The 16560-nt window shown below is 38.2% G+C and overlaps 1 protein-coding gene across 5 annotated transcripts in view; it reads left to right on the forward strand.

Moving 5' to 3' along the window:
* Positions 1-16560, forward strand: part of GPCPD1 (glycerophosphocholine phosphodiesterase 1) — a 42848-nt gene that overhangs the window by 23349 nt on the left and 2939 nt on the right. For 4 of the 5 annotated variants that reach the window (XM_064709281.1, XM_064709282.1, XM_064709283.1 and 1 more), the window contains exons 8-19: positions 1658-1892; positions 2925-3087; positions 3179-3311; positions 3528-3582; positions 5154-5246; positions 6314-6391; positions 7190-7229; positions 8015-8076; positions 8959-9024; positions 9864-10000; positions 10777-10912; positions 11229-11389. In XM_064709281.1, coding sequence (XP_064565351.1) covers positions 1658-1892; positions 2925-3087; positions 3179-3311; positions 3528-3582; positions 5154-5246; positions 6314-6391; positions 7190-7229; positions 8015-8076; positions 8959-9024; positions 9864-10000; positions 10777-10912; positions 11229-11389 — 1359 coding nt within the window. Of the gene's footprint in view, positions 1-1657; positions 1893-2924; positions 3088-3178; positions 3312-3527; positions 3583-5153; positions 5247-6313; positions 6392-7189; positions 7230-8014; positions 8077-8958; positions 9025-9863; positions 10001-10776; positions 10913-11228; positions 11390-14130; positions 14232-16560 lie in introns of all 5 variants that reach the window. The other variant, XM_064709285.1, reaches the window with a different exon arrangement.

Consider the following 16560-nt stretch of genomic DNA (forward strand, 5'->3'; position numbering starts at 1 on the left):
TGCGGGCAGCAGGTGAGGACGGGGTTCTGGCCCCTGCTCTGCACTGGTGACACCCCACCTGGAGAACTGCATCCCCTGCATCCAGCTCTGGGACCCCCAGGCTAAGTACATGGAGCTGTTCAAGTGAGTCCAGAGGAGACCATGGAGGTGCTCAGAGGGCTGGAACACTTCTTGCTGTGGACACAGGACTAGAAATTCTGTGTTCTTCAGCTTAGAGAAGAGAAAACTCTGGGGAGACCTTTGCAGCAGTCCCTAAAGAGCGACTTTAGACAAGGGCCTGGAGTGATAGGACAAGGGAGAAGTGTTTTAAACTGAAAGAGGACAGGGTTAGATGAGATAGGAGGAAGACATTCTTTAGTGTGTGGGTGGTGAGACACTGGCACAAGTTGTCCAGAGTTGTAGGTGCTGAAACCCAAGAAGTGTTCAAGGCAAAGTTGAATGGAGCTTGGAGGAACCTGGTAGAGGGGACATCCCTACCTGTGGTAGGGGGGTTAGAACTAAATGATCTTACAGATCCCTTCTAAACCAAACCATTCCATGGATCTGTTATACTTGATTTATTTCTTTTTTTCCAGTTTTGATTTGATTTCCCCTCCTATCAATTCCAAATTTGCTGATGAGGGGAAGATTTATTTAATATGATGCTCTTCAGTGAGATTTAATACTTACATTGTGTTCTGTACAGCTTTGCCTTTTCTCCTTGCATGTTATAGCAGGTAGAGAGAGTAATTTCTGAAGCCAGCTTCTTGTCCAAGTTAAATGGTTGAAATAAAACTTGATAAGCTAGATGCATTCACTAAACACTCTGTCCTAAAATGTTGGATCTGTCCAGTCATTTCTGTGACTGTCACTTGCTATGGCAGTGTCATTTTTCAAGTTTCTGGAGTACCTGTGTTGTAACTTTTCTTTTTTTTTTTTATGAGGATATATTTCAATGTGGACTTGGTGTAATAGATTTCCATGATTGTAATTATTTCTTTGAGATATGACATCAGTTTTACTGGTGACTTGGCATCTATAAATGATAATCCTGTGTCTCATCTGCTGTGTCTGTGATGCAGGAAGGGATTTGGTTTACTCATGTATGCTTAGTTCACTGACATAACTAATTTTGTCTGGAAGGTTTGCTCTGTATGATAAAGGACTCTGAGTCTTATAGAGAGGCTTATGCTTCTCAGTCCAGGATTTTTTTCAGAAATCCATTCAGTTTAAATGCTCATTCAGGATTTTTCAAGGGATTTAATTACTTCAGCTTATATTATATCTATTAGAGTGTACTTATCTGCCTTATCAGAGGGACATAGCAGCAGCCACCAATGTTCAAGGCTTGACCTTGATGATGACTGCTGTTTTCAGTGCTTTTCCGTAGCTTGTTGGCATTATGGATGTACAGTCTGTACAGGAAGACTGTTTGGCAGCCCAAATAGTCTGGTGGGAGTGCTGCTTCTCAGACCCCTAGTAGAGTTCTCATATTTACCCATGTTCAACTTCTAGCAGTGACTTTAGCACTGAAATCTGACTAAAATAGGATTTAGACAACGGCTGCAAATTCTTGCTCGTGTGAGGAGCCTCTGTATGCAGTCCTGTTCTAAATCTTTATCATTTGTAAAGGCTCTGCGGTGACTTAACCATTTGTTTTGTGTTTCTGGATGAGTAGAGTAAAATTGACCCTAGAAGGCCTAGAGAAGGATGATGATGAAGACAAGACATCCCCTACTGTTCCCCAGAAAATGGCAAACACGGTGGAGTTCTCCTTGATCAGTAACGACGACTACAAGTGTCGGCACTCTCAGCCTGACTGTGGCTATGCCTTGCAGCCAGACCGGTGGATAGAATACACAATACAAACCATGGAGCCTGATAACTTGGAGTTAATATTTGATTTTTTTGAGGTATGTCTTTTTACCCTTAAGAAGCAGCTCCAGTCTGCCTTTTGGAGCTCAGTTGTTGTGAAGATTTCACTGTTGAAACAGAGCTACTGCCTGATGTTCTTCATATTTTGCATTTATTTACACAAGTGTGAGATTACTGACTCCCAGCCCGTTGTAGAAAGGTTTTTGTGAGCCTTCTTGATGTGGCACAGGAAGTTTTTCAGTTCTGTTTATTTAGAAGTCAGTACAAATTAAACTTGAATCTGCGTCTGTGCAGTATTGCATGCTGTTAGGTTGGCTTGATATTAATCCTTTATCAGAATATTAATCCTTTATCAGCTACGTTATGCTTCCCCTGCTTCAGCCTGTACAATGTGTATATAAACTGATTATATCACAACTATTGAATCTAAATTTTTATAAGCAAAAGACATTTCTCTGAACTAACTCATGCAGATTAAAACTGGATTCTCACTATTGTGTCCGTTATTTTACACTGTTTTTTCCCCTGAAAAGTCTTAGTATTTGAAGTTTTTTTTAAAAGAAAGCAACTTACACAGAATAAGGTTTTTTTAAGCATTCTCTTTTTGGTCTGAAAATGCCTTCAGGATCACTTACGGTCATAATTGTAAAGTGTCTGCATAGTTCCTGAACTTGACTATGGTCAAGTGCACATTCTGTATATTAATTCTTCTCTGCAAATGCATACCAAGTTTTCTAGCATTTTAAGCATAAATATTATTCCAGTAATTTTTGTCCTAAACAAGGCTTGGGCATTTTAGAATATAGACTATTCCATGCATGCTATTTTGAGGTGAAAAGTTTGAGATGTAAGGGGTGTCAAAGAAAAATGTGAGTTTTGTAGATTTCTGTTAAAGTTTTCATTTTCCTGATAGTAATTCGTAACTTACTGTTACATTAAACAATTTCAGCTGAAATTAGTGTTTTGTGTAACACACAAGAAACCTGTGTCGTGTCAAGCCAGAAGAGTTTGTTTGGAATTCTCACTCACATCTAACAGTAGGGGTTTTGGGTTTTTGTTTTTGTTTTCAGGAAGATTTAGGTGAGAAGGTAGTACAAGATGATGTGCTCCCAGGTCACGTAGGCTCTGCCTGCCTCCTGTCATCCACAATTGCAGAACCTGGAAAGAGTGCTGGAGTTCTTTCACTCGCCATTATGAGCAGAAATCCAAGGAAGACAATTGGAAAAGTTAGAGGTACAGTTGATGCCAGCAACAGATGCAGATAACTTTCCTCAAAGCCATCGGCTATTTACTGACATGGGAAGCATTGCTGTTTTTTTTGCAGTGGACTACATAATTATCAGACCTATCCAGGGATACACTTGTGATATGCAGGCTTCATATGCAAAGTACTGGAAACCAAGAACAGCTCTGGATGTTGGACACAGGGGAGCAGGGAATTCTACAACAACCACTAAGTAAGTTTGTTTGCATTTTAAACTGGGGAAATTGTTTTCTGCCACTGACATCAGTTGAGGAAGTGGACATTTGGAAAAGCTGCAACCCATAGTCATTTACTTCAGTATCAACTTGTGGGTAGTCTGTAAAACATAAACTTCTCATTTGTGTTTCTGTTGGTTCAATTCTGTGCTATACTGCATCTAACAAACCCTTTTTCTTGGCTGTTGTTTCAGGCTTGCTAAAGTTCAAGAGAACACCATTGCATCCCTGAGGAGTGCTGCTAGTCATGTATGTACACACATTTTCACACACACAGCACCTGTCTCCTGCAAACTAGGTTGGCTTGTACACTTAATTTGCATGATTCAATACAGTGAATGGTAATTGAACTGATCTAAATTAGATAAAATCACTGTGGAAATTGCTTGAGTTATGGGAAGTTAATAGTAGGTTAGACTCTTCTCAAGTCCCTTAAAAAAATAAAAACTTCCATTTAGTGTATTCTGCTGGTATTCTAATACAGGGAGAATTTTAGTCTCAACCCTCTACAGACAGTTTGAACAAGTGAATCAAGTTTTGGCACTGCTTGAGTCTGTCAGCATCCTCTCACGTGGCAAAGGTCTTGCTCAGGGACTGCTGTGTACTGAGACTTGCTCTCTGAAAATGTGACTTGGGAGCTGAGCTGGTAGAATAAACCAGTCCTTGTTTTGGTGCTTGCTGCAGTGAAGACTTGAAATCCTAAGACAGAAGTTCCAGTTTGGGAGATAATAGCTCCATGTGCCTAAATGCTGTGATGGAGATGGTCACTTTTATTCCTTCCAATAATCTTGATCACTGAACAAAGCTGTAGCTGCTAAATGACTGTTTTGAACAGTAGTCCTTAATCCCTGAGTGGACACTACAGGTTTATAGACAGGCTTTTAAAATGCTCACAAGAAATATGCATTGAGGCAGAAATTTGCTGTGAAGTCATCAGCAGCATGACTAGAGAATTGCTTTCATCTATTTGCAGATTGAAAAGGCTGAAAGCCACCAATTTGAAAATATTTCTGCTGAGGAAAGGGCTGAAAAAACCCATGTCCTATTTTCTCTCTGTGCTGATTGAAAAAGTGGGTGTCAGGGTGATAATTTGATGAATGGTGTTCTTGGAGGCCTTCAAAGGAATGACTTGCAAGCAGTCAATATATGTAAAAAACCCCAAACCTGTTACTGTCTTTTACTTTCTGGGCCTCCCTCTTTTCTGGAAGACTGTACTTCAAGTTTTTGTATCTTTTTTCCTTTTTTGAAGCCTAACAGAAAACATCTACAGCTGAAAAGGGCAGGAAAGTGCTGAATGCAGCTATTTCTGCTCTTGCACAGATTATAACACACTGCTGCTGTGTTACTCACTAGAGACTCCAGAAGTTTGTTCCTATATGGAATATCTCCCTAAAGCCTTGGCAATATGGAGCCATCACTTGTCTCTTGGTGTGGTGGTGGAGAGGAGGGAGGAAGATGCCTCAAAGTTATCTGTGTTTTAAACGTTTGTGTCTAAAAATATTGTCTTGGTTTTTCTCTGTAATCAGGTTCACAAGACTTGAATCTTATTAGAGGGTTTTACAAGATTAACCTATATATATATATATATGTATATGTATGTCTGTATTATGGTAATTAGGATCATTTGCCATATATTTTTTTCATCTTTAATAATCCATTGCTGAGCATGATTTAACTGACAACAGCCAGTTGTATTCAACTTCTACTTGATATCCAGGACCTTGAATACTTGACAGTACTTGCATGCAGTTCTGTTGTCTTTGTGCATAAGTAGTTAATGGACTTTTGTTTTATTCTGTGTGATTTTCAATTTTCTGCAGGGAGCAGCATTTGTGGAATTTGATGTACATCTCTCTAAAGATCATGTGCCTATAGTATACCATGATCTCACGTGTTGCATGGCCATGAAAAAGGTAAAGAATAGCTGTATTTTATGTATAGATATGCCCATTCTAAAATGTATAATGTTAAGCTCTCACAGAAATAATTCTGGGCTCTCAAGGGATAGAATGGCAATAAATATGCAGCATTACTTACTGCATAGATCAGGGAAGTTGAATTTTTTTCCTTTTGATGTTGTAGCAACAGCATTTCTGATGCATGGTTTGGCACTCTTCAAGCTGACGTTGTAGTTACTGTTAAGCTTCTTTCTGACTCAAGATTTGGAAGAAAAAAAGCAGACAGCTCTGCTCTATTCTGTGGTGCCTATGGGGCTCTCTTATACTGAGGCCTTAATGTTTGCATTCTGTCCTGTTCTGCTTATCTTTCCTCCTAGTTCTGGCAGTGAATCCAAAGAGATTGCAGAGCACACTGCTCTCTGTTCTTGGCACTGGGTCTTGTGTTTCAAACTCCCACACTCACTGCAGTATTGCACTTTTTCAGAAGCTTGGTTTAGAACAGTGTAGAAATGGAACTTTGACTGAGGGGAATGAATATTCAGTGTATCTTCACTCAATATTGTCTTGCTCAGTAAAAATTTCTTAGTGAAGAGGGGAAGTGAGAAATGGACAGAATTTTTTGACTGCAGATCTTTATTTTGGGAATAGTCTGTGTGTGTGAATTTTATCCCAGGACATTTATATATTTTATTAGTTTCTGAGACATTGGATAAACAGCAGTAAAGTGAACTGCCTTGGAATATTTTTACTGCATTTCTTTACTTGTAAACATCTTTCCTGAATACATTAACCAATCAAGTTTTTACAGAATAATTATTATTATGCTACTGTTTTGGGGATGAAAGAACTTTAAAGCCTCTGACTTGCATGGAGACAAAACACTGGGCTTCTTTCAGATTGTTTTATGCTTTTAAGTGCCTATGTTGTCTTGTGAAAACTGATCATCTTATTCATAAGATATCACTTGTATCTTTATCATTAAAATAGGAAACATTAATTGCCTTTATGGCTACTTTATGAAGGGTGTGTGGCTTTTTTGTTGCTTTCAGTGATGCTTAATTATGTGTTGTTTCTCTTCAAAGAAACTGGATACAGAGCCTTTGGAACTGTTTGAGATTGCAGTCAAAGAACTCACATTCGATCAGCTGCAGTTGTTAAAGGTATTGTTTCCTTGGCTAGTACAATATGCTGTGTGTAGAATTTTATGAAGCTTGGAGGTTTTGGGAGTAACTAGTTCTGGAGAGTACAGTTTTAAAAATTGTGCAAACAGAACAATTAGGTAATTCCAAGAAAAATGTTTTTATAACTTGCATAAATGTCATTACTTTTATGCTCTAGAAATATGGTATCTAATTTTCAAATGATAAAGGGACTGTGTTGAACTCCTCTACCTTCCAAACAGAAGGGCCTTGTCTAGATAAAAAAGGGATGAGTGGGCTACTGAAGAGCCTGCTGAGATACCTGCCCTCAGTCAAGGAAACCATCTGGCTAATCCAAGAACCATATGATTCTTTGTACTTAAAATTACTTGGTCTGCTCCTTTTTGTGAAGAGAGAATTTGAATGGAGCAAGGGAGTTGGCTGTGTCTGGCCTGATTCTAGCTCAGTGTGTGTGACTGTAATATAAAACAGGTCAGCAGGATTGAAACACAGAGGAGAGATTAATGTTCAGACTACTTCACATCTTGATGTTGAATTATAATTTGTATGGGTTTACCCTTAACACTATTCCTGAATTTTCAGTGAACATGTTTTCAGTTTGGTTTTGAGCTTTTATTGAAATTGTGAAAACAAAAATTTGAAAGAAAATTGTGATGTGTACAATTTGTCTTTTATTCTTTTACAAATTATATCTGTAATAGACTTTTAAATTGTAAAATCATTTACAAGCAAAATTAGTTACATTTTGCATGTAGGAAGATGTGGGTAGAGTGTTAATACTGCTCTTATGCTCTTCAGCTGGCTCACGTGACGGCCCTGAAAGTAAAAGATCACAATGGTATGTACTAGTTTGGAGGAGTGTTGGGATTGATTTATTGCCATGTAATGATATAAATTCTGTGGTTGCAGCTGCTTGTTGTAATCACATTTGTCCTGAACATTTCTAAATGCTTAAATAGTTAATTTTGTGCATGCTGTAGAGTTCTTTACTGGGAAGGAAATATCTGAACAGAAGTTACTCCCTTGAGAGGCAGGGACAGAAGGGTAGAAGGTAAATATATAGATCAATATATATTTCTGAATAATCATAACAAAATTGCTGCTGATGTTTCCATCTTATGCTTCTCCAGCTGTACCTTCAGCTCTTCAGACTTGCTGACAAGAACTTTGGTAACTGCTGTAGGATGTCTTATCAGTGCTGTAAATTTTTGGCCTTAATTATCCCTTTTGTAGGGACAGCAAATTATCTCACGCATCCTACCTGTATAAGAAAAGATAAAATTTTAAAAAATTCAACAAATAAGCCTTGATAGACAACGCTTATTGTGGATATAATTCACTGAGCGAAGTCGTGAGGGATGAGAAGCCATTCTGAGATATATATATATGTATGTATGTATGTGTTATGGCAAGGGTTTAAATTCCAAACCAGGAATTGCCAACACCAGTATGTTGACAGGGAGTATGTCAGTATTAGAGGAAAAGGTGTAGGTAATCAAAAGGGAAACCTGGTTTCATTGTTCACTCCTAAAGACCTTATGATTTTGAGCCAGTTTTTTCTTGCTGGCATTACTGGGATTATGCTTCTGTTGTTTTAATTCAATATTTCATCTTTCTTTACAGCATCTTTTAGCGATGAAGAGAACTCTGCTTTTGAGATGCAGCCATTTCCTTCTCTGCAAAGAGTAAGTGGTGGATATGGAGCAAGATGATTGGGGAACATGAAAACCTGTGTTTTACTTTCAGCTTTGCACACATAGCAAAGGGGATATTGATTTTTGGGTTTAGGCCTCTGGTATCAATGCTGGAACTGAGAACAGGGGTTTTATTGTTGGACACTGGAGGGTTTTCAGTGCTCACAAGTAACAGTCTGTGTGTATTTCAAGCTTCTGAGTTCATGAGCCCAAGCTGTGTAGCTCCAGATGCACTCAGTTTTACAGCTGGTTAACATGTGGGCATTGCCTGTTAATGCATTGACAGTTCCTAATTTTGAGAGAAACCACACATGCCCTTTGCCAGTTCCTCACAGTGTCTTGGCCGTCTTTCAGAACCAGACACTGAGAAATGTTGAGTGAATTTCCAGTGTGTTTCCATTTAGGACTGGTTTGTGTTAGCTCCACCTTTTGAAATCACCTTGCAAATAATTCTTTACAGAAATTTCACATGAAAGAACTTTTGTTATCATGGTAATGGCAAGCTCCTAGATTTTGTACTTAAGATGCATTTTGCATTCACAGGAACTTCCTGGAGAAAGAAAAAATGTTTTTTCTTTAGGAGTACAAATGGGGCATTTATTACATGTGTAAAGGTGATTTGACTCACATTTGTACCTTGTCAAAATCTTGCCCTTAAGATTGTATCCACTTTTATATATTCATTAAGTTTAAACTGGAGTAGAAAAGGGTGTATACGTGTGTTGTACAAAATGTTAAAAACCTAGGGTTTTAAATTCTACTGTTAAGACACCATTAGCATTAAAATCCAATGTATTCTCCCAACAATTACCTTCCCAGTGCTTTGTTGTCCTCCTTTGCTGTTGGGTCTCTTCATAGTAAAATTTTTTTCAGGTCCTGGAGTCTGTTCCTAACGATGTTGGGTTTGACATAGAAATAAAATGGATCTCCCAACAAAGGGTAAGTAAACATACATGTGATTTACTTTGATTGTTTGACATTCTTATGGCTAAAGCTTGTAATTTGATGTGACAATTTATGAGCTGCAAAGGCATAATTTTTGTGGGGGTTTGGGCCTTTAAAAAAAAATACTGCATTATTTTTAAACTGGGAGTATAGTAGCACCACTCCAACAAATGAACAGTCTTATTCTTAAAATAATAAAATTCATAAGATTGAGTTTAGACTGCTTTTGGTAGGAGATTCTTTTTAAAGTCAACAGATCACAACAGGGCAGACAGGAAAGTGCCAAGAAATTCAACCTCTCCTGGCCCTGTGCAGGAGCAGCTACAGCATGGTGCAGTGATGCAAGCAGCTGCTTCCTTCCAGTCAGCAGGGCTGCAGACTCAGCTGGATTGTGCAGCACTCAGTCCAGAGGGAAATGGGTATAAAGGCTGGGATTGGAAGCCTGGAGTGGGGGAAGGAAGCTGAGGACAGTGGTAGGTGAAAGTCAGTATGCTAGTAATAACCACAGAGAGTAGCTGCTGTAATTACTGGTCTTCAGGGAATTTCTTTGTGTTTTTGTAGCTGTAATAGGCTTCCTAGGAATGTATTCCTTGGATGGGGAGACAGGGGATTTTTCAGTGAATTTTACTGCTGTGAGAATTCAGCTGCCCCTCTCAGGCTGTCAGTCCTGGAGAGCTGGAGCCAGCACTGAGCAGACTGAAGGATTGATTCTGCATTCAAACTGGCCAGCTGAGTTCTCACTTTGCTCAGGTTGACTGAGAGACCATTGCTGGTTAAAATAATTTTAGTAAGCATTCATTTAAGTGACTCAAACTTGTGCTTTCTTTTTCCAGGATGGACAATGGGATGGCAACTTGTCAACTTACTTTGATATGAACCTTTTTCTAGATATTATTCTGAAAACTGTTTTGATGAATGCTGGACGAAGAAGAATTGTGTTTTCTTCTTTTCATGCAGATATTTGTACAATGTAAGTTTAGAAGAGAAATAATGTACTTTGGTTTTGAAATTTATTTTTATTTGGTAAAATTTACTTTGTATTTTAAAATACACAGCAGGAAATAAGTAACAGGTGTTTTCCTTAGACATAAAATTTGGGTGCCAAAATAGTTGGGAACTGAAATGAGACCACTTTGCTATCTGGAATGAGTCTGAAAAATAAAAATAGGTGAACAAAGTCATAGTACATAGTTTTGTCAAGTGCCTTTCTGGATGCTTCACTCTTTCTTAGCTCAACAAAAATGTCAGGGTTTCTTCTGGTATCCCAAAGTCTTTTCCAGTCATACTTGAGGGGTGTGCAAGCCTAACTTAGGAACAAATACTCTTGTTACAGTATTCAGCTTGAAAAATGCATTAGTAAGGTTAGGGGCTGTTTATTAACCATATTTAGAAATTCCTGTCATGAATCTTCATGATCATCATGAATCTGTGCATTTAAGAAGAAAATTACAGAATTAAATGGCTTTAGGGGATTATATATAAACATATTGAGGATGTAAGGCTGAGTTCAACATCAAGCCTAGCTTCCCTTAACATGTGTGTTAATCTCCAGTAGTGGCAAAAGGACTCGTTGGAGCAGTTTGTCAGCAGTTTGATGCTAAACTGTGGGGCCATCTCCTTGCACCAGCTAGGAACTAGCAGAATGTGCAGGAAAGAGAGGAATTCCCCTTGAAACAGTGAGATCAAATCTTTGTTCTTTCACTTGTATTTTTTTCACGTGCTACTTGTGGACTTTTTTCCTGACAGGATCCGACATAAGCAGAACAAGTATCCTGTGCTGTTTCTCACCCAAGGGGAATCTAAACTCTATCCAGAGCTCATGGATCTCAGATCTCGCACAACTTCAATTGCCATTAACTTTGCACAGTTTGAAAACTTGCTGGTAAGCTGACAAGTTAAAATCAAACTGAATTATTACTGCTTGTTTTAAATCTATCATTTTTGGCACTAATGCTTTAAATTATGGCTAACCTCACAATAGAAATACACTAATATTGGGCAACTGCCAAAAAAAGGTCCATTGTTTGAAATGTTTTTAATACAGTGTTTTTAAAATAGCACTCTAATTAAACTCTCTAATTGTGTTAAATGTTTTATTATTATGGATGAAACAGTAAGGAGCTGCCAGTGTTAAAAGAGTAAAAAAGCTGATGTGTTTCAAAAGCAAGGATTTTTAATTGAAGTCTTTTGTATTTCAGGGAATTAGTGTGCATTCTGAAGACCTGCTGAGGAATCCATCATTTATTAAACGGGCCATATCCAAAGGCCTGGTTATTTTTACGTGGGGTGATGATACAAACGACCCAGATAACAGGAAGAAGTTGAGAGAATATGGTGTTCATGGGTTAATATATGACAGGTACTTAGTTGTGGCTTTTTAAAAGAATGATCATAATCACCACCATCATCAAGCTTAGAAACTATTGTAAATTGATTCTGGTGAAATTTCATGTTGCTTCTTGGTTGACTGGGTGCAGAAAGTAGAAGGACCCCATAAACCCTGATCAAGAATAAGTCTAACACTAGTTCCCACTCTTTCAGCTGTATCTATGAAGCAAAATAACTTTTGTTTTTCCTGAGATCAACATAAATGTAGTTAGATCCTTTAAAGAACAAGTGTATGGCATACACGTTTAAGGTGCTACTAATATTCATGATAGTAATTTTTAGGTTATGTAAACGTGTTACAGCGAGGAAAATGTCATTTAATTGTTTGACTGGAAGTTTCAGTATTCTACATTGAGCTGTGGAAATAGTTAACACAACATTCTCTTGTGTTTCAAAGCTGTGAATTCACATTTTTCCTATCAAAATTAGCTTGGAGCGACTCCAGGGCAAACTGCCAAATTAGTAATTTCAGAAAGTAGCTGTTACATCAAAAAATTCAGGTAGAAACATCAGCATACTGTGTTAAATGTTTTAACAAAAGCATTGTTGTGTTATTTGGTTGCTTACAGCATCCCAAAGTTTTAGGTCTTTTGTCTTTGAAGATGAGGAATTCATCATTATGAGGTGAAGTTTAATTTGAAAAACTGTATTAAACTAGAATTTCCGATAGAAAGTAATTGGGAAAGTATTAAGTATAACTGAAGTTTCAAATTACAGAAGGCTTTCAAACCTTCTGCTTTAGCAAGAGTATTGCTTTGTATATTGTTTTACCTACAAACAAACAAAAACAAACAAACTAAAAAAAACCAACCAAAGGAAGGGGGATCAATAATTGTCAAAGGCTCTGTTTTATAAAGTGAAAACTGAGAGTCAGTTTAATCAACTCCGGGGGCAGGAAATCAAATATGTTTGCTCCTAGGGTTCTAGGCTCTCAGTATAAAAAAATTAGTTAGCTCTTTTCAATCTGTTGTTGACTGCTGAGAGTCCTTTCAAGGCCCATTGCTTCTGAGGTTTGCCAGAGGTGCCCCTTCTTGTGCTGTACAGAAATTCTCCCATTCATTTGCAGTAAAAAAAGGAATAACTAGATTTTTACACTAGGGATCAGCTTCAGACTGAGGACATGGACACAAGTCCTCTTTCCTGCTACAGCAGTGCTGTGTGTTGCACCTCTCCTGCAGCTCAGGATTGGGGCCTCTTTAGTCAATGAAAAATACCTCTGGACCAGAATGCAGGTGAAAGAATCCTCTAACTACTTAGTGTGCAGTCATAGGGTAATGAGATTTTATTCTGTGGTATGCATAAGTTAAAGTGATATATTATTGGTGGGGTGTTTAATCAAACTCCACTGCATAAAGTGTTTGTGGAATGTCTCTTCATCTCATGTCTACTAATCCAGTCTTCCAGAGTTGTTAATTACTCCCTGTGCAATAGATATTCAGTGCTGTGGTAAAACAGTAAAGCAGGGGCCAGCCTAACTTCTGACTTCATGTTGCTTTTATTGCTTTAGGTACTCCATGCTACTTAAATATTGTGGCATTTATGTTGAGGCTGCTACTTGTCACCCTGTGTGTCCTATTGTACTATTTGGTGTATTTTAAGTTGTAGTAGGACAGTAGAACACCTTTCATCTCACTTTCTGATAACCAGCCAGTTTGTTGGAAGGCTGAATTCCCTTGTGGATTTAACTGAACAAAAATTTCTTGACCTTCCTTCACTGTTTAGATGATCTGGATTCTTAATAATGTTTATCTCTCCTCTCGCTGCCTGCCTCCTCTGTCACTTGCACTTCAACATCTTCCCGTTTTTTGGAGAGGAACCCCAAAATTAGTATTAACTCCAAAGTTGTTATTGCAGGCTTGTTAAGTGTAATTTCTAAATGTAATTTCCCTCTTTTTTTCTGTAGGCCAAAACAAACAATGGGATGTCCCTTTGCAATTCTTAATTACTTTTCAAGTTTTACTAATTGTGTGAGTAAAATTAAATTCACTCTTAATGCAGGTTAGGGATATTACAGTTTCTGAAAGTTGCATCAGATGTCTCAAGGTGGACATTTTGAGATGCAGGTGGTACCTGCAAGTCCTGGAATGCAGGGATGTAAAACCTGGCAGCAAACATTTCCACTCACAGCTGGAGCTGCTGGGTAAAGGGCCAGTCTTTCAGATCACTTGAGACTTGAAGTTGATATTTAGAGTTTAAATAGGTTTGGTGTCAGCATCCATATCCTGTGCTGTTTGGAGTTTAGAAATAAATAAATGTAAAACTAAATTTAAAAAGCAGAACTTGAGAGAGAGAGATGTACATGATTGTTCCAAGGTGTAAGTAATAAGTAGGGACTGCAGTAATCTGTTTTAGTGTAAAGCCAGTTCAGGCTGTTGTTGTGTCTTCAAATTCCAGAATATTTCCTGGGCTGAATTAAGTTGGTGCTTCTTCCATGGTTTCTGGATTTTTGTTCCCTGGATTTATGGCCAAGTCCAGATATCTATCAAATATGGTATTTTGTGTTGCTGTTTACTAGGCCTTTACTTACACCATGTTAAGTGCTAATTATCTGAATAATCTAGGAAGTGAATAGAGGAATTGTAGTGAATTTTAAGGTTGCTTGTGTGTGGCCCTGAGTTACTGTGTGCAGTAGTTATTTCTGAGATTATGAACTGTGTGCATAGAGATTATTTCTGTAAGCGTTTTTTTTCCAAACTTTAATCATCCATGTAGAATTGACCAAAACACTGTAGCCAGTTGTGAAGATGGCAGAAAAACTGTGTCCTGAATACCAAAAGTTGATGATACCAAGCTCTGGGAAAAAAAAAATGCAGGTAGGGGGTCTGGCTTTGCTTTGCATGGAGAACAACTGCAAGACTAAATCTGGGAAGTTTACAAATGCCAAAAATATTAAAAGGCTGAGCTCACTGGGGCAGAGGAGAGAACACAAATGCACTCCCTCCCCCCATCCAGGCCTTTCTCCACTTGGGCTGCAAATTATTACATACACCCAAAGTCAGTAATCCAAGCAGATGTTCTGGGATGATAATCTCCTATTTTCCTACGTTCAACTACCATTCATCTCAGTGTTTAACCAAATTATTTGAATTAAAAGGGCAGCCTCTACAGAAAGGTGCCATGTCTGCCTTCAGGCTTTTATTTGGGCTCTTAAACAAGAAGGTGCTTTATGTGCATGACTGGGTGTCTTCTGTCTGCACAGAAATCACATCCTTAAAATGCTTTATTAGCCTGATATTTCAATTTTAATTAAAGAAGAAATTTCAACCTGTTGTGAAATTACTCTGGCTTGGTTAAAATGCTCATTTGTAAAGCATGATTTCTGAGGTGATTGATGTGGTGCTTTTTACCTGGATAGGCTTTGGAAATAGTCCAGAAGATATATCTGTATTTGAAGATACTTAACTCAGTAAGAACAATGCAGCCTTGTATTTTTACACCTGCTGGCTGTATATTGAATACCAATGTGGAGAGGGAGTGGGTGCTAGCTTACACTTGCATCATCTTTTCTCATTCACTTTACATGATCTGAATTTTGTTTGTTGAACAATACACAGAACTGCATAAAAATACGAAATCACTATTTCCCAAACGTGGATGCTGAGAGCTTTTCCATGAGAGCTTTGTCCAAACACTGCAGTTCCTTAGGCTGCATGTTGCATTTGCAGGCAAAAGCTGTGCTTGACTGGTATTAGTAACTTCCCAACATTTACACAAATTTAGCTGGCAATCAAATCAAAAGTGTTTTGAATACTTCTCAAAAGCACAAGACTGCTGAAATCTGGGCTGCCCTGTTTGCCTGAAACTGCATGTTACTTAAATAACAGCATGGATATGTGGAGGAAGTGTAGTACAAGTTGATTTATAACCTACTCAGTAACTGAATTAATATGTTATGATGGGTTGTTAAGACAATTTAACTCTTCCCCATTTTGTGAATTGCAAAGTAGACTCAAAGTTTTTCCTCGAGATCTAAAGAAAAATGAGAAGCTTTAATCTTCAGAAAATCTTTTGAGCATGGAAACAGTATTTCAGTGCTGCTGCCTCTTGTCTTGTATGTGTTTTCAAAGGTTGCAAAACACCTTTCAGGAACCAAGCACATCAATTTTACACCCACTGCAGAGCCCTGCAATGTTCTGCAAGTCTTTTGTAGAAGGTGCTTACTTTAAAAAAGTAGTGTTTAAAGGACTTCCCAGTCTTCTGCAGGGTTTGCTTCTTAACAGGAGTTTGGATGGAGAAACTTTGGTGCATAGTTGCTTACAAATTATTGTCCTGTTGAAGAAAGGAGGAGAGGGAGATGGAAGTTTATTCCTTGTCTTTACAGTGATGCTGGAAATAATTAGAGAAGTACTGGAGCTCTGTTGCTGCAAACTGATGGTGTACTTTTGTGGACCCAAACAAAAAGTAGGGTCAAGAAATTCTGAAGTTTTGCTTTGAGTTCTCTTCTCTGCCTTTGGTTTAAAAGAAACCAAATACCCACATTGGAGTGGACTGGCTCTAGGGGACAGCTTGAAAGGAGCCTGGAGGGTTGAATTCATCCAGAATCTCAATTGAAAAGAATTTAGAATGGAGCAGGAATTAAAGAGTTTGTACTTGTTGTAGTAAAGAACTAGTAATAAAATACTTGCCAGAAGCTGCCTGGAAACATGCTTAGCCATGTTCTAGGAACAAGGGCCTAGAAAAGAACCAATCTTTTGCTGTTCTAGTGTCTAACTGATGGGAAAGACTTCAGATTCTTAGTTCCTAACAGGTGTTTTATATAGAATACTATCCTCAAGTTTCAGTGTTTTGTATGGAATTTGCAGGGAAATTCATAAGGTGCCAGCTGACTCAGCTGAAGAAAGCACAGGAAGGAAGGAAGGTGGAGCTGTTATTTTGCAGAAAGCTTCCATTGGGCAAGTTTGGGTCATACCTTAGGCCTGTATTGGATTACAGGTGGTGTGCAAGTAATTCAAATGCTGTGCCTTCTGTTTGAATTTCATCAAACTGGACATCTATCCTCACTTCTAGGAGTTTCTTCACAGAAATTGTCCTTGACCTTACTGTGATCCATATCAGTATTTCCTGTGGAAGTGTTTCCTCACCTGAATCCCATTATTGTACCCATCTTGGAGCTGCATGTTGGCTTTGGTGTCTTGTCAGGGT

The sequence above is a fragment of the Zonotrichia leucophrys genome, chromosome 3 (assembly GCF_028769735.1).
Source record: "Zonotrichia leucophrys gambelii isolate GWCS_2022_RI chromosome 3, RI_Zleu_2.0, whole genome shotgun sequence".
NCBI classification, from domain to species: Eukaryota; Metazoa; Chordata; class Aves; order Passeriformes; family Passerellidae; genus Zonotrichia; species Zonotrichia leucophrys.